The 25,973-nt window shown below is 34.5% G+C and overlaps 13 protein-coding genes across 13 annotated transcripts; 6 read left to right on the forward strand and 7 right to left on the reverse strand.

The window, feature by feature from the left end:
* Window positions 1–1,970: 1,970 nt before the first annotated feature.
* On the forward strand, window positions 1,971–4,395 carry DFA_10481 (uncharacterized protein; the record flags this gene model as incomplete). The annotated part of the gene is made up of 7 exons (XM_004354329.1): window positions 1,971–2,020; window positions 2,143–2,558; window positions 2,638–2,750; window positions 3,612–3,721; window positions 3,785–3,966; window positions 4,025–4,274; window positions 4,356–4,395. The coding sequence occupies 7 exons, from the start codon at window positions 1,971–1,973 to the stop codon at window positions 4,393–4,395; spliced, it is 1,161 nt and encodes a 386-aa protein (XP_004354381.1).
* A 197-nt stretch (window positions 4,396–4,592) lies between these two features.
* On the forward strand, window positions 4,593–7,017 carry DFA_10482 (uncharacterized protein; the record flags this gene model as incomplete). The annotated part of the gene is made up of 3 exons (XM_004354330.1): window positions 4,593–4,956; window positions 5,105–5,263; window positions 6,851–7,017. 3 exons carry the CDS (start codon window positions 4,593–4,595, stop codon window positions 7,015–7,017), a joined length of 690 nt encoding a protein of 229 aa, XP_004354382.1.
* Window positions 7,018–7,764: 747 nt separating this feature from the next.
* DFA_10483 (uncharacterized protein) lies at window positions 7,765–11,835 on the reverse strand (the record flags this gene model as incomplete). The annotated part of the gene is made up of 4 exons (XM_004354331.1): window positions 7,765–9,152; window positions 9,218–10,672; window positions 10,748–11,505; window positions 11,570–11,835. 4 exons carry the CDS (start codon window positions 11,833–11,835, stop codon window positions 7,765–7,767), a joined length of 3,867 nt encoding a protein of 1,288 aa, XP_004354383.1.
* Window positions 11,836–12,049: 214 nt separating this feature from the next.
* Window positions 12,050–16,106, forward strand: DFA_10484 (uncharacterized protein; the record flags this gene model as incomplete). Its single annotated transcript, XM_004354332.1, has 6 exons — window positions 12,050–12,309; window positions 12,383–13,129; window positions 13,202–14,404; window positions 14,485–14,565; window positions 14,654–15,892; window positions 16,040–16,106. 6 exons carry the CDS (start codon window positions 12,050–12,052, stop codon window positions 16,104–16,106), a joined length of 3,597 nt encoding a protein of 1,198 aa, XP_004354384.1.
* A 350-nt stretch (window positions 16,107–16,456) lies between these two features.
* DFA_10485 (uncharacterized protein) lies at window positions 16,457–17,937 on the reverse strand (the record flags this gene model as incomplete). Its single annotated transcript, XM_004354333.1, has 6 exons — window positions 16,457–16,672; window positions 16,866–16,960; window positions 17,165–17,351; window positions 17,386–17,435; window positions 17,515–17,716; window positions 17,773–17,937. The coding sequence occupies 6 exons, from the start codon at window positions 17,935–17,937 to the stop codon at window positions 16,457–16,459; spliced, it is 915 nt and encodes a 304-aa protein (XP_004354385.1).
* Window positions 17,938–19,015: 1,078 nt separating this feature from the next.
* DFA_10486 (uncharacterized protein) lies at window positions 19,016–19,537 on the forward strand (the record flags this gene model as incomplete). Its single annotated transcript, XM_004354334.1, has 4 exons — window positions 19,016–19,174; window positions 19,197–19,261; window positions 19,311–19,431; window positions 19,472–19,537. 4 exons carry the CDS (start codon window positions 19,016–19,018, stop codon window positions 19,535–19,537), a joined length of 411 nt encoding a protein of 136 aa, XP_004354386.1.
* Window positions 19,538–19,847: 310 nt separating this feature from the next.
* On the reverse strand, window positions 19,848–20,421 carry DFA_10487 (uncharacterized protein; the record flags this gene model as incomplete). Its single annotated transcript, XM_004354335.1, has 2 exons — window positions 19,848–19,916; window positions 20,077–20,421. The coding sequence occupies 2 exons, from the start codon at window positions 20,419–20,421 to the stop codon at window positions 19,848–19,850; spliced, it is 414 nt and encodes a 137-aa protein (XP_004354387.1).
* Window positions 20,422–20,480: 59 nt separating this feature from the next.
* DFA_10488 (uncharacterized protein) lies at window positions 20,481–20,862 on the reverse strand (the record flags this gene model as incomplete). Its single annotated transcript, XM_004354336.1, is given in 2 exon segments — window positions 20,481–20,552; window positions 20,572–20,862. 2 exon segments carry the CDS (start codon window positions 20,860–20,862, stop codon window positions 20,481–20,483), a joined length of 363 nt encoding a protein of 120 aa, XP_004354388.1.
* A 377-nt stretch (window positions 20,863–21,239) lies between these two features.
* Window positions 21,240–21,960, forward strand: DFA_10489 (uncharacterized protein; the record flags this gene model as incomplete). The annotated part of the gene is made up of 2 exons (XM_004354337.1): window positions 21,240–21,662; window positions 21,760–21,960. 2 exons carry the CDS (start codon window positions 21,240–21,242, stop codon window positions 21,958–21,960), a joined length of 624 nt encoding a protein of 207 aa, XP_004354389.1.
* Window positions 21,961–22,281: 321 nt separating this feature from the next.
* DFA_10490 (uncharacterized protein) lies at window positions 22,282–22,778 on the forward strand (the record flags this gene model as incomplete). The annotated part of the gene is made up of 3 exons (XM_004354338.1): window positions 22,282–22,469; window positions 22,507–22,534; window positions 22,581–22,778. 3 exons carry the CDS (start codon window positions 22,282–22,284, stop codon window positions 22,776–22,778), a joined length of 414 nt encoding a protein of 137 aa, XP_004354390.1.
* A 290-nt stretch (window positions 22,779–23,068) lies between these two features.
* DFA_10491 (uncharacterized protein) lies at window positions 23,069–23,254 on the reverse strand (the record flags this gene model as incomplete). Its single annotated transcript, XM_004354339.1, has 1 exon — window positions 23,069–23,254. The coding sequence occupies one exon, from the start codon at window positions 23,252–23,254 to the stop codon at window positions 23,069–23,071; it is 186 nt and encodes a 61-aa protein (XP_004354391.1).
* A 291-nt stretch (window positions 23,255–23,545) lies between these two features.
* On the reverse strand, window positions 23,546–25,045 carry DFA_10492 (uncharacterized protein; the record flags this gene model as incomplete). Its single annotated transcript, XM_004354340.1, has 4 exons — window positions 23,546–23,995; window positions 24,054–24,263; window positions 24,318–24,599; window positions 24,752–25,045. The coding sequence occupies 4 exons, from the start codon at window positions 25,043–25,045 to the stop codon at window positions 23,546–23,548; spliced, it is 1,236 nt and encodes a 411-aa protein (XP_004354392.1).
* Window positions 25,046–25,181: 136 nt separating this feature from the next.
* Window positions 25,182–25,679, reverse strand: DFA_10493 (uncharacterized protein; the record flags this gene model as incomplete). Its single annotated transcript, XM_004354341.1, has 3 exons — window positions 25,182–25,273; window positions 25,442–25,561; window positions 25,628–25,679. 3 exons carry the CDS (start codon window positions 25,677–25,679, stop codon window positions 25,182–25,184), a joined length of 264 nt encoding a protein of 87 aa, XP_004354393.1.
* Window positions 25,680–25,973: the final 294 nt, after the last annotated feature.

Below are 25,973 nucleotides of genomic sequence, written 5' to 3' on the forward strand. Positions count from 1 at the left end.
AAACACACACACACAGAGAGAGAGAAAACATAAAGGCGATAAAAATACATAGAGAGAGAGAGAGAGAGAGATAAAAATAAGGCAAGAGGGATAGAGATAAATAAATTTGTTTCTGATTTTTCATTTGTTTTTTAAAATATATATATTAAATATTATATTATACTATACTATTTTCATTCAATCCCACCATTATCATAATACTTATTATTATTATTATTATTATTATTATTTTATATATATCAAAATTCAGATTAAAAAGAGACAGACAATAAGAATAATAATATTATTTAATCACAAAAACAACAACAACAATCATTTATAAATAATGTAAGGATACTACTACTATATATATATATATATATATATATATTACTTTATTTTCCTCCTTCATCCATTCCATTCTCCAGCATTCAATTCTATTTTTATCCTTCCAAAAAAAAAAGCTTATAAATATTTTTGGAACAACACACAACAACAACAAACATTGCAGCATTGTTTTGCTCCTTGTTTTATTGTTGGACATTACAAGTCAAATGTCACATAACATATCAAATCAAACATGTGATAGATTCTTCTTCTTTCTTCTTCATTCTTCTTCTTCTTGTTTACATTACACCATATAAAGAAATGTAAATCATGAAGAATGATATTGGGTTGGTACCACCTCCACCACTTGAAAAGTAATTTTAGAATCAAAAACAACAACAACAACAACAACAACATCCACTTGGAAGTCATAACAACTGTTTACTTTCCTTGTGGCGTGTATACAGGCATATGATGAGTACCAAAACTGTAATACACGAGTAACGACAACAACAACAACAACAACGAGCAAAACAACCACACTCACTACCTACCCCCAATCGACAAACACAACACCACTCAGAGAGAGTGCGATGTGAACAGAGTAGAGTAGTGTTGCATTCATTATATGTTCACTCTATTTTTTTTTATGTTGTATGTATGTGTAGTAGGGGTATTGTAACAAACAACAGGAAGATGAAAGATATAACGATCATCATCATCAGCAAGCAGGAGTAGTGGTAGTACTAGTTGTACTAGTAGTATCATCATCTATCCTTCCTCTACAATTGTGACCAATACAATTAATCGACTTGATGAAATGGGAACAAGGAAAGATGATGAATGAAATCAAATAATAATAATATTTTGGTTTATTGACTGATTGATCAAATTACAATATTTAATCATAATAATAATAATATCCATATCAAACAAACAAACAAACAAACAAAGCATCCTCATCATAACAGCAGGGACGATTATTATTATTATTATTATTATCATTCATTTAGAGTTTTTGAAAAGAGCAAATCTCAAACATTAGGTAGGAACCGTTATTCTATCTATCTATCTATCTATCTTCAGTCAGTACTTTTTACATCATCATTACAAACAATCATAAGATTCTTATTTATATCAGTAGTAGTACTACAATAATCATAATAATAATAATAATCATAAAGTCAGTCATACCGTTTTAAAAGTTGTAGAATAGAAAAAACTTGGATCAAGTATTGATTGTTTTTTTCCAGAGAGCAACGCGCGATTGTTGGATCATTTAAACCAAAAGTGATTTATAAATTACTATTACTATTATTATTATTTGTTATTGTTATTTGTTTATTACTTTATAAGTTGGGTGGGGTGATATTATAGTTTAAAAAAAACATCAAATTGTACAATACAATATTATTATTGTTATAAACACGAATCGGGATTTTTCATACAGATATCATAATATTAATAATATTCGTAATGAAGGATGAATTACTAATACCTTTATCATTTATCATACAATACTATTAATTATAGTTAGTTTTCTATTAGATTTTAACAAACAAACAATACAAGACAAACAAACAAATTAGTCAAGAAGAAATAATAATAATAATATTAAGAATTAGAATATATTCATTCCAACAACAACAACAACAACAACAAAAATGATGTCAGAAGGAATTGAAGAAGCTGATCCAATTTCAGAGGCAGTTGGGTAATTAATTAATGAATATTTAATAATAATATATTTATATTTATATTTATATTTATATTAATACTTTTGAAACTTTACTTTACTTTACTTTTACTTTTACTTTTACTATTATTATATTTTAGATTTATCGAAAAAATATTACAAAATAATGTTGATGCACAATACCAAGGATTAAAAGGGTTGATGCTGTGTACAACGGTTCATGTAGTAGATCTATTCAAGAATCCATCGTTTTACTATCACGTCAAGAGGCATCCAAACCACAAGCAAACACATATACATATGAGTCCCAATCACGGTCGATCACCCGTATCACCACCCTCATCGACTCAATCCTCTCCAGCATCATCACCCACCTCTTCACCCGTCGATCCATGTAATCAAGTATCACCCAACACCAAATACACCGATATTGATCTAGACAAGTACACCAAAAAGAGAAAGAGTACCATTCAATCTCTACTCGATCTATGTCTATCCGAAACTAAAAAGATTCAAACCTCTGCTCTTAGATTAGTTTGGCATTTATCTGCTCAAGGTATAAAAGGAAACAATAGAAAAGAAAGTACTATAATATTTATTAATACATTATTGTTTATTTACTCTTACTTGTTTAGCCGACTTGAAAGTATTATTATATGAAGAAGGAGTATTGGATAGATTAAAACAAATACAATCAAGTGATTATTTATTGACAAAGGATGAAGTGGATAATAGAGCAAATGGTGATGCATTCATAATATATTGGAGGATATTAATAGAATGACATCTTGCGTAACACTGGTAATGACAGATGATTTGGAAACCATATTCGAATTTGTTAAACTATGTCTATCTTTTGCACCCATCAATAATCAACAAGAAGAAGAAAAGACCAACAATACGAGTAATTGTCGAAAATAATCAATCAATCAAATGACAATCAGCCATCAAAGTAAGAAGAAGGCTTTATGTTGACTAAACAAGAGGAGGAGGAGGAAGAGGAGGAGTAGTATACTATAGTAGTAGTGGACCACAACAGGGAATAGTTTTTATGCATCTTTATCATGCGTGACTTTAAACCAAATATTTAGTTATGAGTAAGATTATTTAGATGATCTATAGTCATAAGCTAGTACTATTCTAATCCTATCTACATTCCCTCCACACCACTCTTACAGTTGATACAGTTAATGGTTGCAAGTATAGTCGACATACAATCTCTTGGGAATATATCAAGCCTGTTTACAAACTACCATCAGTTTTAATGATGGTCGATAATTGGTGATTAACCAGAAGGAGTTTGTTTGGAATATTTAAAGAAACAAACCAAAGATGATGACAGTATAAATTCAATTAGGTTAAAATAATCACAATACAACATATACTAATAATATTATATGTATCAAAGAGGATGGAGAATGGAATGAAATTGATTGAATTTAAACGAAACAAAATATATTTTAACATGAAGAAAAAGTGTGGACCACTACGAATGAACTATGTGTACCGAATTCATTTTGCAAGTTAATAAAAAAAAAATATATTTTTTTTCGTCTTGCCATTTTTTGAACCCTGAGAGTACCTTCAAAGTTACAACTTCATTTGATAGGTAGCCAACATGTCTATTTTAAAACCATTGATTCTATTCGCGATTCTCTTTCTAGGTGACAGAGTATTTTCGGGGAATCCAGCTACCCTATCTGTGTTTAATACACTAAAGTAAGATAGACAAGATACAACTTTCTTTTAAACTCACCAACCTAATTTACACAAATCATCTAGATCAACAGAGCTGAATTTTACAACACAATATAGAAATTTTTATTTTTCGCTTGGTCAGCCATCTAAAACTTGTATTGCAAATGGTTTTCCCAATTCCTTTGCATGCCAAAAGACTGATACTGCCTATTATTCTCTTGGTGAATCGGTGATTGGAGATTGGAATGTGACCGTAGGCGCTTCCGGTATGTTCTATTCTGATCATGGTCCTCATAAATTACTAATCTACGTTGATATTTAAAGGTTTTGGTTTTAGTGCAAATTATTCATCATCAGGTGTTTGTACTGGGTCAATAAAAAGAAAACTAAATGTTCAAATCTTGTGTAGTGGCAGTAGCATAGCAATGACTGCCACAGAAGATCCCATGTGTCAATACTGGTTTTCAATTTCATTTCCAAACTGTTCAAGCTTCTTTACCGAATCTCAAAATTCAACTGCTCAATGTGGTTCCGTAACTGCGGAGGGTGAATACTCCCTGGCTCCGTTGGCATTGTAAGTTAAAAGTTGTAAAAAAGAAAATCGATTCCAACAACTTACCTTTCCTCTCATAGATCCTCTTCATATTATTTACAGAATACATCTACCCAAGTATGATTTAAAGATTAATATTTGAAAACCTACAAAGCATTCTAACACTTTTCAATAATAGAATACAACGTTTTTTGGAATTTGTTCTGTTCCTAGCGTCTGCGCTTTCGTATTTGGACAAAGCCCGTTATTACAATCATGCAAATACTCAAATGGACAATGGGTAAAGGGATCCCCTTTAACTGCGGTCAGTTGGGCCACATCACTTGGTAATATTAAAAAATGATCATGCGTTTTATCAACATCGATATTAATTTTTCTTTAACAGATCGATCTATAAAAGCTGCCTATCCTATGCCAGGAAGTAGTTGTGGGATGAATTTCCAAGTTTATTGCCGAAGACTATCAAATACTTTTTCAATGAGGGACGATGGATGTAATAACAACATATCTCTCCATTCCACTTATGCATGCGGAGATGAAGACTGTGAATACGTGTATACGGCTGTTCAAAAAACATATACTTATTCATTTTGGACGTCATTTTCTGAAAGCGTATTTTCCATTTCAGATCCACAGAAAGGAAACCAACTGTTTATTCGTGTCTGCAAACAAAAGGCCACTCTTCCTTCCGTTGGGCGTGGTTGTATGCTATATCGCATAGATTCTAAAGGCAAGGAAAGTTGTATCTTTGATTATGTAAACTACTCTATGAATCTCGTAAACGGAACAGGTAAGCCCTCCCATATGATAGACGTGTCTTGCAATAGTCTTTCTAATTTTTTTTTTATTAGTTCCCAACATTTACTCTCAAACAGATCCATCCTACTCGATAGCAATTATGAAGTCAGATACCTATCAGTCTCCTACCTTTAGTAGGACATCTACCACATCGACGGTAATACTGTACACCCCAACTGATCCAAAGATTACAATCAGTGATAGCATGTCTAGTTTGAAGTCAAACACAACAGAACCAATCAGTGACAGCATGTCCAAGTCAAACACAACAGAGCCAATCAGTGACAGCACGTCCAAGTCAAACACAACAGAACCAATCAGTGACAGCATGTCCAAGTCAAACACAACAGAGAGCCAAAGTGCCGAAGAATAAATTATATTTAGAAATAAAATTAATTAGATTAAATTTTAATTTGTTTTGTTCTTTTTTCGTTCGGTTCATCAAGTCCTCTTCGTCCTAACTACTACATCTGCTTGAGCCATCAACTAAAAGACCATACAGCATCCTCAACAGTTTGGAGTGCAACACCAACAACAACTTCATGATCACCAATTACATATCATCATCCGTACCTTTACTACTCATTTTCAATCTTTTTGGTTGGTTGGTAATGTTGTTTATCAGAAGATCACTTGATGATCAAGCTGCACAATGCCAATGTTGATTCAAGTATTATGGAGTCGTAAAGAATCGGTTTGGTCAAGAATCAATGCACGTGTGGTGGAGGGATGAAAGGTTCTCTTTATGATATCATGTTATCTAAACAACTGCTCGAAACAAAGAGGATTGAATAAAATCAACAACAATAATAATAATAATAATAATCAAGGTAAGATTTTATTGCAGTAATTCAGATACGTTCAAAGTATCAATAATTATTGACTAATATCAATATCTTTCATATTCTAATCATTAAATAGCATAGTTTCCATTTTATAGTCGACATACAATCTCTTGGTAGCTTGGGAATATATAAAGCCTGTTTACAAACACTACCGTCAGTTTTAATGATGGTCGATAATTGGTGATTAACCAGAAGGAGTTTGTACGTCACATCGTCTTGTAGTGGACCTCAGAGGTCAACAATAGTGTTGGCGCCGTGTGTCACATCAGGACTGGCAATGGTCGCAACTCCAACGCCATCGAGTTGATGAAGACATCTCACTCAGTCATTGGTGTTGGTATACCAATCGTACTCATGACATTCTTGCAGACTTTGGGCATCAATGTCGGCGACACACAGTCTTTTGGAAGGATTACTACACCTCAAGGTGTAAATGATAATATAAAGGAATAGGTTCAAACAGACAAATCTGTATTGATTGGAGTACCAAAAGAAAGATGTAAATTAATATTAATAATAATAATAAATGCTATCAAACTCTTTCAATAGACTGATCATGGTTTGGGTCTAACCCTCTACCTTCCCATTGATATAAATATCTGGACTACAACATATATATATATATATTAATAATAATAATTTTAAAATGAGTTCTGATCACTGTGTTCAAGATGATCACATTTATTTAATTAATTTATGTGTTTTTTAAATTAAAATAAGTTATTCAAGCTATCATTGACACCTCTCTTGATGTTATTCTTCATCCTTATGTTGACTAAATAGAAGAGGAGGAGGAGTAGTAGTAGTGGTAGTTAATAATCTTTAAGAGGTTACAGTTATAATTAAGTAAGATTGTTTAGCTAATTTTGCAGTGAACCTCTCGGTAGTACGTTCAAGTTCTAATCAATCTTTCTATACCCTATCAATCATTGCTTCTCCATTCCTTTCCTATAGGTTTATACTTCTTCCTTTATAAACCCGCACCACCATTCTTCTTACCCAACAACTATCAAAAAGGTGCAGTCGTTGACTCCAGCACTTGCACTCATCACCGTCTTGCAGGCTGTCACCACCTCTTGATCAAAACAGCAACTACTACCATGATCACCAAGATTATTTAATAACAAGAAAAACAGCAGCAAGTTATTAAATAATCTTTTCCAACTGATCATCAGCAACTACAGGAGCAGCTTTAGCTACTACAACTGGAGATCCCACACCTTCAGCCAGCACAACTCAACTACAGCATCATCCACCTCCAACTACAACTGGAAAATCATCTTTGACCGATTCATCCACCAACAACCACTGGAAGTTAGCCCAACCCGAGCAGCATCAGATACGCAATTGGTGGGGTTACTACGCGTAAAGGTATAAGACCAGAGTTTACACATCAAGTCAAACTTCTACAAGTTCAATTGTCAACCAATATCCTCGACTGATTCATCCACGCCAACAACACTTCTGCTAGACAAGTGGTACTACTACTGCACCATCTACTGGTTCATCTCACACGGTGCACTAAAAGCTACTGGAAGTGCGTCGGCTTCTACTACAACATCAACTGACCCGTTCAGCCCAACAACAGTATTGTTACAACAACCACCACAACTGTTCGACTAGCTGATGCTTCATCATCTCCAACTGGACTCAAACAACACTGACCCAGTCCCGACGACTGGCCTTGTGTTCTCAGTCCCTCACCCATGACCGACGGACTATTATTATGACCATATGGATCCATCACATTACAACCATAATATTAAAAACAATTCAATTAAACAAATTATTATATATATTCAAAGATTTAATTATTAATTGAGAATAGATCGGAAAGGATGAATATAGTTGTGAATTTGTTACAATTTTTATTTGGTAACATCTTGGTAGAACTGAGATCTGATATTGATTATACTGCCATCGCTTTCAGTTTTGAGGCTCGGCTCAATGGAAAATGAGACAATAGTATCATCACCAATCGTTTTGTGTGTCGCACCAACGTACATATGAATATATCCCAGGTGAGGATCGCCCTCACCTTGGATACAGATGCCATATGTGACATCACCATGCTTGGGGCAGATCCACAGAATGAGAACTGGTCGAGTAAAGGTATAGGACACGATTTTTTTTGATGGTACGACTGGTCCCCATGATGGAATATTATTATTATAGGGGAAAAGATCGGTTCCTCCAGATGTGTTGGCCAAAATATGAGGATTTTGTCTTATTTGGAACCCTTGGACTTGGCCAACAATGTTGTCAGTGGATAGCTTGAAGGTTCGGATGATTTGATCGGTTTGATTTTTTAACTCTGCGGTTTTGACTGATGATTTGATTGTATACGATCCAATGCTGCCAGACAGGGTCACGAAGAGATCTGTGTCGAGGAGGTCCTTGGCGGCAACAGGTAGACTATATTCGGAGTAAACTAAGAGACCTCCATCAGTAGAGTCATAGTTTGGGGGGATTGGTTGCAAGGTTGCATCACCCTCCAAAATGTAACCGCAGTCAATTGGTCCCATGGGGGAAACAATGGTTAAAGAATCGTTTTTTCCGTTTTGGTAAAGACGTGACATGATTTGGAATGTATCAATAGTACAGGAAATATACCCATCCCGAACTTCGTCTCCAACAATTGAAATTGTCTCTGCTAGAGGTGTGCAACCCAAAAGATTTATGGGTTGAGCCGGTACACATGAAATGTCACCAATCATAGTCGTTCCAGGAACGCGAACTCTTTGAGGTTTAAAGATGTACCCGCGACCTTTGTCATTGGTGGTTTGCACAATTACTTGGTCCACATAACGGTAGAGATTGTCAAATAGGAGTGTTTGGTTGTTGGTTTTGTAGTGGACTCCCAAGGATGCGATCTCCCAAGTGAAATCTATGTCATACTTTCTCTCTGTGAAGCAACTCTGTAATGTATCGTTTAAACAGGTTGGATCGGTCTGAACCCAAAATCTTTTTTGAAACTTATCATCGGGACTCGAAAAGGTGAACCACATGGACTTGAGGATTTCAGAATCTTTGGCGGTGACTCCTTTTGGCACATTCTTGTACATAATGAATATCTTTAGAGTACTCTGTACTTTTGGTGCATCCAAAACCAAGTAGTTCTTGAAGCCTTCAAACCACAGATCCTTCATGCTGTTTCCATCTGGGGTTTTCCAAGTATCGGGTATAATATCACCAACAAATCCTAAATTGTACTCGATAGGAACAGGTCTCAGGGAGACACTTCCAGCCCAATCCTCTGAGAAAAATAAAATAGGAAAGTTAGAATCAGAACCACATTTTCAGATTTGAAAGGGTACATACCAAAATTATTTGGGGTGCTATAATCTGGACCGAAACTACCAACACGTCCTCCTTTGACGATTACATTGCTGGTGGTTGAAGAGGCCATAAACTCTGTTTGCGCCTCAACTCCAACACTTGTATCTTGGGATTTTGAGTAATAACCAGAGGCTAGACCAACAGGGGCAGAAACGCTGGCAGAGAAAGATAGTTGTGAACTACTTTCGATTGTTTTAGAGTTACTGGACTTTAACTTTGAGGTTTCGACATTTGTAATAGTTTCGAGTGTCCCTCCCAAGACAGCTGATTTGTAGTACAAAGCACCATATTTAACAATAAAGTCTGCCATTGCCTCGGCAGATCTTGTTGGAGAAATATCTTTGACAAAATCTTGGTGGAAACGGAGAGAATTTCTAGTAACCGACGAGGTGGTACATTTGGAGGAGGTAGATACTGTCTTGCCACCGAGCTCTTTCTCCATGCTACTTGCAACAGAGACGGATTCGCTCATGCTGAAGGCAGCTGAAAAAGAGGCAGACACAAAGGAATAGGAGCCGGAAGCAGAGGCTGATATGCTTAGTTTGGTTTGGCTAGATTTTTCTTTTTGATACTCTTGCGAGGATTCGTACATCTTTGATGTGGATTCGAACGAACAAACTGGGCTTATGTCGGCGTTGTACTCTGGAGGGAGGGTGTAGACTGTTTCTCGATAGAAATCTTGAATAATTTCAAATGTATTATTGTCACAAAAGCCATTGTCAAAAATTAGAGTGGTGAGGATTTCTCCGAGAAGAAAGTCAATACCGTGTGCCAAATTGTTGAGACCTGGTAAACTAAAAAGCCTTTGGTTGTTTATAAGGTATCCAATGGTATCCTTTTGAGGAACTGGCGATGGGATTGGTGGAAGTTGAGATTGACAAAAGGTTCCCAATGACTTGTAGCAATCGATTAAACATCCTTCTGGGGTCTCATTACATATGGAATCACCACATACTGCTTGATGTTGAATTACAACCATTTCACAAGTTTCTTCTTCTGTAGAGGAATCACCTGAACTACCTTGGGGAATTGAGGTATTGTGACAAACTTTGAAAGTAGAGTTAATAACAATACAAATTGGCTGTTGTAGGGATATATACATACTTTTAGTTGTGACCTGTGAAAAATATGGCACCAAAACATTATTTCCACTGTTGTCTAAAATCTCAAGACTAAGTTCGGCATGTGAACTATATCCCGGGGTGTAAAATGTCAGTGTCATATAATTTGAAATTCCTCCTTGGATTTTGATTGGAAAAGATTGAGAGAAATTGGTTTGTATAAAACTGGATTGAATTATATAAAGACCATTTAACTTGATATCCACTCCGAGGTTGAGACCACTTGCCAATATGGTGTATATTCCATCCTTATTGATTGTGAAATAACCAGAGATAACTCCAATGGATCGCTTGGAGGTGTATAAATGATTTATACCTACAGGATAAAAAAAATAGTTAATAAATAATTATCATTATATGGTTCAAAATCTATTATATAAGTTATACATACTAAAGTTGTTTAATGAAATTGGGTAGCCAGGTTCTAAACAAGTAGGTAAATTGGAGGAGTTGTCACATAGAGAAAAAAGTTGAAATTTGGTTCCACTGAACAGGCAATCGATACAATCAGATGGGCAATTCAAACAAGTTTCACCTTGTTCGCAAATGTTATTGTTGTTGCACGATTGTTCAATGGGTACTTGTGGCTCATAACTACTTGCCCTTGACACATCACATGTAGAAATTATGTTCATACAATGAAAAGAATTCATTTGGCCATCGTTCACGGTATAGGCTGAGGAGTCGGCTGAGCATGAAAATCCTGACGTGGTTGTATTTGATGACTTGAAAAGAATATCCGATGAGTAAATGGCAAAGTCAAAGATGCTTCCAACTGATGGACTGTTGCATTCAAAAGTGGAGTTTGCAAGTGTTGCGCTTGATGAGTTCAAATAAAGCGCACCTCCCTCGATGATGGGGTAGTTTCCTGAAAAGTAGCACCCGTAGCAAATAAGAGTACTTTGAGGAGTGCCACTAACAGGGGGGTTGGCAGTAAGATACAAGCCAGCACCTCTATGGGCTTTGGAAAAGTAGAACTTGGTATTGGTAAGCTCGAGAAACGAGTACTGAGACGATATTGAACCTCCATTGATGCCATAACAATACGTAAAAACAAACGATGAGATTCTAAGGGTCGAGTTTCGAACGTAAAGGCCATATGAAACATGTTGACAATCGATCTGGATCAATTGGTCATCTCCTTGGTTTCTATGAGTAAAGTTGGGTCAATATTTAGCAAGAAAAGAGTCTTTGATATTTTTTTAAAACATACCTAAATTCTAGTTCTACAAAGTTTGAAATATTGAGTTCTCTGTTTAAAGGCCCGTCATAGACACCGGGGCTGAATATTAAGATATTCGATTCATTGGGGTCCACTACACCAATTGCTTGTTTGATACTCTGACAAGGGTTTGAACTATCTCCACAACTCTCTTCGGACACTGTAGCTCTCCAATCCACATACACAGTTTTAGATGTTACTACTGATTGGACTGTTAAACCCAACAAAACAAAAAAAAATATGTGTAGTAGCTTCATATCTTATAATTGGAAAAAAGATTTGCTTAAGACGGTTCTTGTACTTTTTGAAGATCAAAAAAAAACGAAAAAAAAATAAAAAAAAATTTAAATTTAATCTTTTTTAAAACAAAAAGAACCATCAAAAAAGCAATTTTTTTTTTTTCGTTTTTTTTGATCTTCAACATATTCAAAGACAAAGACAAAGATACTTTCATTATATTCAATACATAATATGAGATATCTCAAATTGTTAATAGTTCTATCAGTTCTATTGGGAGTATCTCTCTCAGCACCCATTTATGTAGGACAGAACCAAGGGTGTGGTTTGCATTGCGAAGGCACTTCTTTCGATCCATTCGGCTCGATCAAAGAAGCATTGGCTAGTGGTCCTGACCGGTCAGGAAGGATTAAATTCATTTTCATCAAAACTGGTACCTATACAGGAATCAATAACATCAATATTTTAGTCTCTTCTTCAAATCTCGTCATAAGGTAAATATAAAAAACAGCTTAATGATCAAAATCAGTATTAATACCTTATTATCTTCTTCTTCTTTAAAAATAGTGCGGAAAATGAAAATGCCATAGTGACCATTGATTGCCAAAGTGTCGGACAAGCATTTGTCATAGAAAAGCAGAGTGTTGTAACTCTGAATGGAATCAAGATCATCAATTGCTCTTCTTCTAAAGGTTCTTCTATTTCAATCTCTCAAAAGTCATCAGTGATTTTGGATAAAGTACAAATCTTATCTTCAAGAAGCGATTTCGGATCAATTTACGTCTCTCAATCCAACCTTGTTGTTTCTAACTCTGCGTTTAACAGCAACACTGCCATGACCTACGGAGCAGCCATCTATGCTACCCAAAACTCAAAAATAGAAATTGCTCCAGGCTCGACGTTTTCTGATAACAAGCAACTGTCCGTTGTTGATGACCAAGACCAATATGTCCTGTTCGACATTACTGTCGATGGTGCCATGGCAACCGTAGATCCAACAGTCAGTTTGTTGGCCTTGTGTTTGGGCTCAAACTCTACCGTTTCGGACAAATCAACCTCCACGTCGAGGTGCTCTGTTGCTCCAGCCTACACCTCTCCATCGGAACTTTTCGGTTGCCAACAGTCCAGTATTCAATGCACCTCTTTTTTCAAAGGGTTCTTTCGAGCAGACTATCTTTGCTCGGAAGAGAGTTCATGTGCCCCCTTCCAAAGTACCTATCAATACCAATCTCCATTCCCGGTTTTAAATCATCAAGACGGCCCCATTAAAGGAAAACTGGTCGGTTATTTTACAGTTCCCTTTGACACTTTCGTGTATTTAAGGTTCACCTTGGACAATCTCGGCCTCACCATTAATGTCAACGGCAAGGAATTAACAAAGTTTAGATCCGATCCATCCTCGCAAACCGGCACCGTCATCGAAACGAATGTCTATCTCATCAAAAACCCCATTCACAAGTTGACAATAAGTTATTCATCATTGTCCAAGGCAGTTGTCGGCCAAAGACAAATGACTATGGAGTACAGGCTATCGACAGATGACGATTTCTCTCCCCTTGGAGATTTGGTTTTTTACTCTCAATATGTTTGCGGCGATGGCATTTACGACCCAAACGAGCAATGCGAGTCTGATGCCAAGTCTTATCGTTATTGGAACCAAAACGATGATGTGGTCTGTGGAAATGGCCGATGCGATGAACTGGATCCAAATGATTGTATCCAAGACTGCTTCCGATACATCACCCAAGTTTGTCCACCAATCACTACAAGAAAGGGAAGGAACATTCCAATGTACGTAGAGTCTGACACAGTTGGTGATTTGCTCTACAACACCTTTGACTGGAGACTGCCCGGCTACCAACACCTCAGTTTTGGATTTGACCTTGTCACTGGCGAGCAGCAGGCAACACCAATCTTTTTGTTTGACTTTTGCAGCCAAAAAGAAACCAATGTCGTTGAAGATACCTATCGTGGTGCCCAGTACCAGATTCCCAAAGAAATGAAGGTTGTTTTCATGCCCCAATGCAGTTTTACTCAAACAAACAAGGTGTGGAACAACTCTGAAGAAATTAAAAGGGACATGGCCTCGAAAACTCTGTATTCAGGTTCAATCTCTGCAAGCTTTAGCAAATTGCCTGCCCAAGTCAATGCAGAATACTCCCAAGACAGTTCCTACAAAAGAAGTAGCACACTGAGAAAGTCCAATTCAGGAAAGATCGTGGAATCTTCTGTCACGTGTGAAATTTCAAGGATAACACTGACTCAACATCCACTCCATCCCAATTTCATTGCCGATGTACTCGGGGTTAACTCCACTAACGATGCCTACCAAATGATCCGAAAGTATGGTACTCATTTTTATGCTTCGGCCACACTTGGAGGTACACTCAAGCAATTCACATCTACAACAACATCAATATCCGAGACTGAAGTGGACACATCAAAGGAATTCAGCTCATCGTTTAATATTGCAGTTTCATCGCCAGTACTCGACAGCAATGCTGCCTACGGTCAAGAATACGAAAGCGAAGAATCAAATGAAGAAAGGAACCGATTCCTAAGTGAAACTGAAAGATCAACTCTGTTAATGTAAGTGTGCCAGTAACATATAGGTGCCTACCGTATTCCTCAAAAACTAACCAAAAATTATTTTTTTACATGCAATATAGATCTGGTGGGCGACCTGGATGCTTTGCACCTGGAACCAACGCAAACTATGGTTCTTGGACTGGATCAGTTGATCTATTACCGTAAGTATTTCATAAAGATGACCAACGGAAATGGTTTGAAATTCACGGGTAAGAGTTTTCTAATAGTATATTTTTTCTATTTTTTCAGAGTACCAGTAAACTATCAATTACTCCCAATCAGATCCCTAATTCCGTCATTGTGGAAGACTCAAAATGGAACATCAATCAAAGAAATATGGACCACAGCGGAGAGCTTTTACTACAAGTTTATGACCCGTTCTAATATGTTTGACCTAGAAACAGAATTACAAAAGGAAAATTACATCTTGTATTGGTTTCCACATGCTCCAAATCCTCTTTCACGAAACGCCACATGGGATACCAAAATCAATGTTAATCCATATGGAAGAAACGGAAAACAGTATTTCATGACATCTATCGAGTTGGGAGCGATCCCACTCATTGACAATGTTCTTGACAATTTCTATTCGTGTGAAAAGAATTCGTCTACTTCTGGTTGTTTCTCTTCAGAGATCAATATTCAACCCCCTTTTGGTCTGAATCTCGATCCAAGACATAACAAGGTGTACTTTAGTACTTTCCAAGTTGGAGGACCAGCTGTCGTAAACTTTCCAACCATAGTTTCCCCACACCCAAGCCTTCCAGGCATCAATGTAGTTAGAAACGTCGTTATTAGCTCAGGAAATACCTTTACACTGCCAAGAGTTTTCATGTGGGATAGCAGTTTCTGTAGACACCCTATGCCCATTCCGGTCTGGACCTTCAACTTTTTTGACTCATCATCAATGCTCGTCCAAAACTCTGAATACCCGGGATACCTTCGAATTCCTGCCTATCAAACTTCCTACCAAGTTGTAACCATCACTATCCACATAGGAAAAAAAAAATCCTTTGAATACGTCATCACCAACCCAACTCCAAATGGAGTCACCAAACTTGTGACCCTCAGCAATTCACAAATCGCACAGATCATGGTGGCCACTAGTTTGGATTTCACCACCGACCCCCCATCCAACATTGATTCCTCAGAAAATGGAGTGCTTTTTATTAAAGACGATACATATCAATATATCGCACTCTCTATCCCAAGTTCACAATCCCCTCTAAGTGACTCCTTCCCAACCCCAGCATTCCAAGACTGGTCCGTACTTAGAAACTATGATCAACAAATGATTATGACTGAAAGAGACTTTGTTTTGGACGATGATTATTGGCAACAATTCGCATTCCAATTGCCCTCGAGCAAATTCTTTCCCCTGTCCATGTTTGAAAAATGTGATGCTGCTCACATGACTTATTATTACGTCGAAAAGAAACACGGGCCTACTTCACAAGACACGCCAATGGACGCGACTAAAATGTGGGAGTATTTTGGAAGAACCATTCCCAATGAGTGGATCATTTAATAAATAAATTAATATTTAAATTCCCTCGATTGAAAATTTTTGGTTGGGTGTTCCGCCTCAGAATCTATTTATTTGTAAAAACTAACAATTTTAATTCTTTTGAATAGTTCAATGATCGATCACTTAGACACTCTTACTGTGCCCAAGTTGTATCATCGTACCGTTGTCATCTGATGGTGTTATACTGTTGGTTGGTGTAGTATGGTATCAGAATAAGTGTAGTGTAAGTCGGTGGGATGGCCCTCTGGTGGGCACTGAATATACTGTCTAATTTATTGTGTAAATATATATATAAGAATGACTAACTGAAGAATGACTAATGCATTCCTTCACATTGTTTAGTTAACGAGAACTAAACCTAATAGATTTGTGACGGTTTGGGTTGTTACCTCAAATGAATAAATCTCTGGAATTGTCAGTGATAGTTCTTCATAAATGATTTAATGTTTCTGTTGGTATATTTTTAAATAGCAAAACATAAATACCTTTTCTAATGTGTGATGAGGTGTCTTTCCACCTGAGTACTAATAATAATCTTGGTTAAAATGAATCTTCATGAGTTTGGTAATACTTGGATCTTTTAATTCATTGGATAAATCATCAAAAATAATTAAATAATCTGGTGCCACTTCTTTTTTTGATGATTTCTCTACCACAGAATTATTGGTCAATATCAATGATCTACTATTTTCATTTGGTTTTACTTGTAAACTTTTAATAAATGCTTCCGATACATTTGCCTTGTCATCATCATAAATTTGTAAATGTCATAAATGTTATTCCTCTTTTATCCAAATCCTTTTGAATTTCCAACCAACTATGATCATTGTGAACTGTTGCACAAAAAATTGAAACATTTGTTTGTTTGTTAGTACATTCATCTATAATCTTTTTTATAACAACAGTCTTGCCACTATTTTTTGGAGCACATACCAATATTTTTGCATTTACTTGATTAAATAATTCTGATCCTTTGACATTTTTTGGTGGTTGTCGTAGTTTGATTGGTTCCACAATGACATTATTATCTTTATCATTTTATATATATGTTGATTTAAAATTTGGTAAATTGAAATACAGCTGCAAATTCCAATTCATTTTCCAAATAATTGTTGTTTTGATCCACTCATTCAAAATAATAAGCTCCTTGTATAAAGGCTCCACTTTGTTTGTAAAATGTAAATTTCAATTTGTGGTGGATATTTTTGAAAAGGAAAAAAGGTTGTTGTCACTAATCAATGAAGTTCTAATTGTGTACACATCCCCAATATGAAGTGTTCCATCTAAACTATAGAGTTTTAATGTAATAAGATCTGGAACAAAATCCAAATTCATTTGAACCATCAACCTTCCATAACCACCAGGAATGATACCACCAATTGGGATTGTTTTAATAATTGTTTGTTGAATTTCATTTTCCTATATTATTTAATAATGAATAAATAATATTTACATTAATATCAATCCATTTGAAGTAATTGATGAGTAAGATTGGTTGCAACACTTAAAAATGCAATAAAATCCCATTTAACCTCACCTAGATTTAAATCAATTCCAGAAACAATATTTTCATCTAACAAACCAAATGATCCATCATCAAATCTATCCAACCAACACCAATTATAGTTGTGAATATTTGGTGTTTGAATAGTTGAATCTATCAATTTGCCTCGCAATGCTTTAAAGTCATCATTTAAACCTGGGTAATAATCGTATTGCATTCTCCTTGTATTATTAATATTGGTGTAAAAATGTTCCAAATTTGTTGAAGCCACATAAATAAACTATGATAAATTCTTTCCAAAGTAATACCATTTAGTCTATTTAATCTTAATGATACTGGCTGATTTGTACCTGTAAGTGATGCTGTTGTAGTATAACAATAAGGAATAAGTAAAGAGAAAGCAACTGGGTTTGTTTGAGGAGTAAGAGAGGCATCTGCACCAAAACCAATATTTGGTAGTTCTGACCAAACAAATCTAACCAATAATGTTTCATTCAACATAATATCCTTGTCCAATGATAAAATGGATTAGTATAATTCGTTGAATGGGATGGTTACATTTAGATTTAATGCTGCATTGGCTGCAAAGCCTGAAGATATCCACTATTTGGTTGTTGTGATGTTGGCCAACTTATTGCATATTTGACATTGTTTGGTGACAATGCATTCAATTGCTTTCCAATGTGTTTTGCAATGATTTTCTTGAATAATTACCAAAAGGAATAGAAATAATAGTTGATTGATCATCTTCATTTAATTCTTTTCCAACTGAAGAGATATAGTCAACAGTAAACCGTTCACCGTAACAGATCGGCAGATCGTCAGATCAACAAAAATTAAAAACAAATAAAATTAAATTCAACCCATAGTAACGGTGGGTACCTTTCAACACTCTATAACTGCCGTCGGGGACGTGCAGCGTTACTAAGGCCCCCCTTCCTCGCGCGTTCATATTATTTGTTTATTTATTTAATAGTTTAATATACATTCTCAAAATTTGGTTTCTGTGAGTTGTTCGAGATGAAAAAAAAAATGAAAATATTAAAAAAAAAAAAGATCTGATCGACACTCCGCAAACTGCCCACCGTCCTCTCAGTAGCGGTCATATTATTTGTTTTTTTAATTTCGAAAAATCTCCCAGTTCCACATATAAAAAATCGTACGAAATGGGGTCATTGATTGAGGAAAAATAAAGAAAACAGCATAAAATCAATTTTTTGAAGTAACTTTTGATTATTAAAAAAACATAATTATATTGTATAATAATACAAGATGATGATTGGAGGTAAGAAGCAAAAACAGATACCATTAAGATTAAAAAAAGATAAAAGAGGACGATACATACAACATGGAGTAGAATGATAAAAAATAGATTAGAAAGTTGATTAGAGAAGCATTAGAGGATGAGAAAAAACAGCAACAGAAACTCTATAAAGAAAGCAGCCCTGTACAGGGTCTAATCCAAATGAGGTTGCAATGAGAGAAATTAAAGAGAAGACAAGAAAAAGATGATAGATCATGGAGATAAAAAAATAAATGGTCGTACTTTATTTCAAAATTATATTGAACAAGTAATGAAATGGATGCAAGTAAAAATCAAGATAAAGAAATACAAATGTTGGTCAAAGGATTATATCAAAAGCTTTTGGGATTTATGGGTAAAAGAGTACACAAGAAAAGAAATATAAATGGTAAACACGTCAGTAGCACACAACACGATGGTGGTTTGAAACGAGAAGTAAGTTTTTTTGACTATCCAGAGGATTGATTATGTTGCATCGACCAAACCAATCAATAATACAAATCAAATTCCAAAATACAAAATGTATGTATGATACCCATTGGGCAAGAATCGTCCCTTTTATTATTTCAAGGGGTCGATCAATGATTGGTACTATCATGTTGCCAAATATAGAACACATCAAAAGAGTACACACTGATGGATTCCTTAAAGAATTATCATTTCAACAAAAAGAAAGAGCAAACCTTGACAATGTAAAATTGGGTAATGATATTGGGAATATATCATTTGAAGGATACAATGAAAACGCAACCATCAAATATTCTCCGTCCATTGTTTCCAATATCCTCATTGCTTTGATTTCAATATTTTTAATACAACACTTACCCCACTGCTTTGATTTTAATATTTTTAAAGCAACACTCACCTGGTTTGTTGTGTGGATCCAAATTCATTATAAATGACATCTTGTCTTTTGGTTCCAATAAATTTAATTGATCACTTGCTATTACTCTTTCAAACCCCTTTCTATGATATGGTTTCATTATTCTTTCAATCTCGCTATCATAAAGACCTTTGTTTGATCTTCCACTACCAATCTTTTGTTTTTTTTTTAAATCTTGAGCATATGATACAATTAAATCAATGATCACACTAATTCTTTGATTCTTTACCATTTCTTTAATTCATTTCCTAAATTTGTAGATAGCTTAGTAGAGGTCATTGTTGAATTTAAATCCTAAAAAGAATAAAAAATAAATAAAATAATTATTATATTTATTTGTTCAATGACTCATACCTTTTAACCATATCAGGAACATCTTCAATCAACTTGATTCTAGATTCCCATGTCCAACTTTTTTTTCTGGATAACCAACCCATTCAACACGATAATATACTTTGCCACTTGATTTATCTTTTTGATGTATTTGTAAAACTTTGTATGTTGTTGGTTTTCCTCTGACAACAATACTTGATGGTTTTTGTTCATCTTTGTCTACAACTTGAATTTGATTCTTGGTATACCATATATCTGAATCATTAACTTTATAAAGAGGAGGAAAAGATGGCTTCAACATCAAGTCTTGAATGGTTTTAATTTCTGGATTCCATTTGATGTCACTTGATCTAAAATTACCATATAATCTTTGGTCAGTATTATAATCTATAGGCTCATCCAATTTTATACGTACCTTTGTTCCTAGATCCAATAATTCACAAGAGTCACCTTGACATAGTGGCATGTCTGACAAACCTTTGTTTCCTGTCTTTTTTTAATCTCTTGAATTTCTTGCTCATTGCTTTAATGATAACAGGCAAGTCTTCTACCCATTCTTTTGATTGTTGGCCAGTTAATATCTCTTGTGCCATCATTCTTTTGTGTAATATACTACCCAATGTCTTGTTTCTTTTGCTGTTTTATTTTGTAATGGTTCTGCATCTGTCAATCTACTTGCCAAATCTACAACTACCAATGCATACTTGAATCCATTGTCATCTGGTAAAAATAATAAATCTGCTTGTTGTTTAAAGTTGTCTGTATATTCTTGAATATGAGGCATATTAGTAAATGAATCTCTTTTAGGTGTCTTGTATAAATTATACAATTCTTGTTTTAATAAATACTCTTTATCTGCTTTTTCTAATCCAAATGTCTTGTAATATCTCTTGTTATTTGTTGTCATCTCTTTTTAAAGATAATTATATAAATAAATATAGAAATTAAAAAAATGGTAGAATACTATCAAGATCCAGAGTTTAGAAAAAGAGTATTAGAATACAATACACATAAAATAGAATGTGAATGTGGTGTTATGGCATCAAGAGTGAATAAATAAATAAATATAAACATTTAAAAAGAAAGATTCATAGAGATAACATGAATCAATTAGCAAAAAGATCACAACTTGCAGATCGATCAATTGTTGAGTTATATTTTTTTAATTAAATATTTTATTTCATATAGATATATAAAGAGAGATAAGATGGCAACAAATCAGAAGTATCAGAGCTAAATGTAGCAAGAAAAGGTAGTAGATGTATTCAGATTAAAATAGGTAGAATGACAAGAGATGATGTAATCAGAGAAGCACAGCAACTGTCAGATGACTTTTATCAAAGAGGTACAGTTCATGTATTGTTACCTTTTATGGAGAATGATTGGAAAACAGGTAAACTTACAAACGTAGGAGAGCCTGTTAGTTTATTCAATCCTACAGAATACAATGTTGATGAACCACCATACTTTAATACTTTTCTTTTATACCTCATACCAACAGATGTAGTAGTAAAAGCAGGAGGTTGTAATGGTAAAGAGAATGATTGTTTGTGGGAAGCAATGATGCTCATTTGTCCCAAGACAACTAGATCCGTTTTCTCAACACCAGAGTCACTTAAAGAGGCAATTGGTTTGGATAGAACGGATCTAGTTCCTTTGGACAAGATTCATGAAATAGAATCAAGACTACCCTCAAGATTCAAGATTGTAATTAGTGGTAATCAAGGATGTACGTATACATCAAAAAGAGAAAATGCTACCAAAGAAATAAGAATCAAACTAACAAAAGCTCATTACTCTGTAGATAAAAAAAAGAGATTACAAGGTTCATGGAGTAGCATCTAAGGAAAAGAAACCAATAGTATATCAGTATTTGGATGATGGTACTGTAAAGTTATTTAATGGAATTGAATATAGCAATTGTACAAAAACAGAATTCGAGGTAAATCGAAGAAATACTATTACCTGTGTCCAAATACATATATCAAATTGTTTGGTGGATTAAATTTAGACTTATTGTAAGTTTATCCAAACAGCAGATAAATTAAACGCTCTAACTCATTATAAAGTAAATTTTTACAAGACAGGAGGAGCAATAACCAAATCAGCTTATCAATTATTTTTAGAATACAACCCAACCATTCATCCAGATTATATTGAGCAAGATGAAGGAGAATTAGGATTAGTGCATGCTCAAGTGGTGTATTGGTTTGGTCAGATCATGGTTATCAAGGACCATTGTACAAATATGACATTAGAAAGATGTATGGTGCCATTATGAAATATCGTGCATTTTGATTCCAATCAAACGTGGCTCATCAAAACAATGACAACACAAGAGTTGAATGATTTATCATTTATTCCTCCAGGTATTTATAAAGCTATTGTAAATGGTAATCATAAATGTTTTAAAATTAACGAAAGAAATCATTATACTCATTATGATTTAGGTTTTGCAAAACAATTGGGTTTAGAATTTAATTTAATACAAGAGAATCAACCAAATGCTCTATTGTATGAATGGAAATACTTTACAATCAAAAGTTGACAGAAAAGAGAATACAAGATTTGGAAGGCAAGTATGAAAATACAAGACAAATAGATGAACAATTACATCAATTATAGACTGAACATGAAATGAAAGAAAAGAATCTTTTGGAATTGGAAAGAACGATTCAAGCAAATCAAGTAAATCAAGCAAAACAAACAGAACAGCAACAACCAATAATGGTTGATCAAATTTTACCAAATGATTTAATAGAAATGGTCCCAAGAAACAATCTAACAGCTACAAATGATTTTGTAAAAGAGTATTCTTTATAATATCCATGGCAAGTCAATCATTTTTTCATTTCTATTTGGTTTTGGGTTTGGTTTTGGTTCAATTGGTTCTTTTATTTTTGGTTCTTTTGGAATATCAATGGTCTTTTGTTGTTCCTCTAATTCTTTTATTTTATTTTTCAACTTTTTAATCTCTTTATCATGGAACTTTTGTGCTTCAATTTTGTCATCTTCAAGTTGTTTTATTATCTTTTGCATTTCAATATGATCAACACCAATTTTATCTTCTATTTCATCATCAGTTTCATCATTAAAAATATCATCATTCTTTGTTATAAACTTTTGCTTTTATAAATTGACAATAATTGTTCTTTGCTATATTGATATACAACATTATTTTGTCTTCCTTTTTGAGAGTTTATACCAATTTCTTCTAAACGCTTGTAAGCTTCATTCTTTGGAATTATTGTTTTGATATTATTATTACAATATTCTTTATATAATTGATACAAAGCCATTCTTGTTATTTCTTCGATACCCAACCCTTTTAAAACATGTTTACTTTTGATAAATTCATAAATAGAAATCAAATGATCATTTAATATTTCATTTTGTATCTGGGATTAATCTCTCATTCAATGTCAATACATTCCCAGTAAAGAATGAGAGTAGGAATTGAAGAATTATAAATATTGGAAATTATAAAGTTAAAATTATGAATTTATAATCCAATATCTAAAATCAATATTTTAATTTATTGTTCTATATTCATTGTTTGATTTAATGACAATAACAATTGGTTAATTGTTTTAATCATCACCCGAATACCATTCCTCATCCGTATCCAATTCCTCTTCGGAATCTGACTCTTCGGAATCTGAACCAGGAAATTTGGGGGTGGCACTACCATACGTTGGAATAGAAATCCTCTTCTTACCTGCCAATAATTTAACACCTCTCATGTACCTGCTGTCTAAATTTTTTTTTTTTGATGTATTTGCTTGAGTTGAGGCTTCCTCCTCAGATGAGGCTTCCTCCTCAGATGAGGCTTCCTCCTCAGATGCCACTCTATTCTCAAAGAAAAGTTTAACACTGTCCATGTTTGGTGTAAAAACTCCAACTGCACTTGTTTGACATTCCTGGCGCTTTTTAGTATCCCACCAAGCCTGTGGTCCCAATTCCAGCTTTCTGTATACATCATAACCAACGAACTTTTCTTTCAATCTATTTAACATTTTTTCTTTAACTTTTATGCAATACTTGAATAAAAATCAGAGTCAGCGACGATATGTATTGGAATCAATTAATTAGACTTACAATATTTCCTGCATGATTGATCTGTGAGGGCGTTCGATTTGAATCTCCAAGACAAAGAAGATTAGAGCTCGGGATGGCGGAAATGGCTAGTTTTTCATGGGTGTTTGTAATTTTCTTGTCTGCTGGCAAAAGACTACTAAACTCACTTGTCCATCCATTAATGTTGAACAGGCCCCATTTATCACCTGAAATGGATGGTAAATAGTAATTCTAGTAAAAATAAAGGTCAAAATATTATTCAGGAAATTGTATTAAATAACTTACCCAGGTGCTAATATAAAACCAAGTTTGATAATGATGTGCAACAAATAGCCATGGTTCCATCCCCCATTCATTATAACTAGAGATAGCTAGCTCTTGATGGCATTGAAAATCAGACACTTTAAAAGTGTTTGATTTACAATATTTTTTACCCAAAGTACTCTTCCTTATTAACATTGGATTTGGGCTCTTCGGACTTTTGTGAACTTTTTTACCTTTTTTAACTTTTTGAACTTGTTGGACCTTTGTTCTTGTTTTACCAAAATTTTCTTTGAAACAGAAACTCTGAGTTTGGTAGTATTCATCGTTTAATTTGAGTGACCAATGTCTTTAGTTTCCTGTCATTATCCTTTGTCGGGGTTCCAACTTAGAAAGATTCATTTGTGAGTAAAAAATTAAATAATTATACATTGACATAACATACAAAAAGAAAATACTTCAAATTCACCAAGTTTTGGGGGCGACCACTGGTCAGTGTCCTCACTTCCATTTTCCACGCAACTTTTTGTGGTTTCGTATGATTCAGAACTTTTTAGTAAATTGGCCACCATTCGGAGACCATTACGACGACGTAATTTTAGTTTTTTTTGAGAATTCTTCCAATTTTGGGTACATTTAACAGAGATATCATTGATGGCGGGTTTTAATGGAAGCAAACTCTTAAAAGAATTGCAGTCTTCTTCATCTTCAAAGTTTGTGGCGACCAGATTAGCTTTGGCTTTGAATAACATGTTGATAAACGTTCCAATATCTTTTTCGTTTGATAAACTGTTACAAAAAGCATGTTGGGTTGGTTGGGTGCCGGGGTTGCTAGCAACTGGAATATTGAAGAGTCTACGATAAGGGCTAGGGTCATTATCAAACTTTCTAGAATCCTTCCCATCCTGCATGTAGGGCATTCTCATAGTATGTGAAATAAAAAACCCCTTCTTGTTGCTTCGGTCGTGCACGAACAGAGCCTAATAAAAAAAATTTAGAGTTAATTTTTTTAGTTTTTTTTTGGTCATCTTTTTTTAATAATACCTTTATGTGAGCATTATGGAAAGAATAATTGTTATCATCGAATTTAATGGATTCGGGGGCTTCCCCTTGGTCGTGAAACCATTCAATTGAAATTGAATCTTTACATTCCGATTGTGGGACGAGCCCCTGTGGTACCGTCGCCAGATGTTGTAACATGAGCTTTTCAAAAAACTCAGTTCTGATCCTAGTACCTGTTGCGGTTTGTTGGGATTCCATAACGGGTTCTAGAGATATGCGAATAAAGTTATTAGATGGTAATTGTGTGAAAAACAATTGATATCAATATTTACCACTGTCAGCTTCCATTATGATTGAATCATAATATAAACCTTGTCCATACATCCCATTCGTTGGTTCTAAAGTACGATCAGCAAGATATATCCACCAACTTACTTTTACCCCTTTAGGATTGATGCAACTTAACTCAGCGTAACAAGCGCTGAGAAATACAAAGAATAATATTAATTTTAGCATGATGATGAATACAAGAAGAAAAACATGAAAAAAAAGTGTACATTTTCTATAAGATATTTATGGTGAAAAAAACAAAAAAATTAAAAAGTGAAAGAATTAATTTTTTTTACCTTTTTTTTTTTTGTATATCTTATGAGGCGACCATATATTATCTTTTAGTGT

The sequence above is a fragment of the Cavenderia fasciculata genome (genome assembly GCF_000203815.1).
Source record: "Cavenderia fasciculata unplaced genomic scaffold Scf_EU5ZYIE02H8LDV-5, whole genome shotgun sequence".
Lineage (NCBI taxonomy): Eukaryota > Evosea > Eumycetozoa > Acytosteliales > Cavenderiaceae > Cavenderia > Cavenderia fasciculata.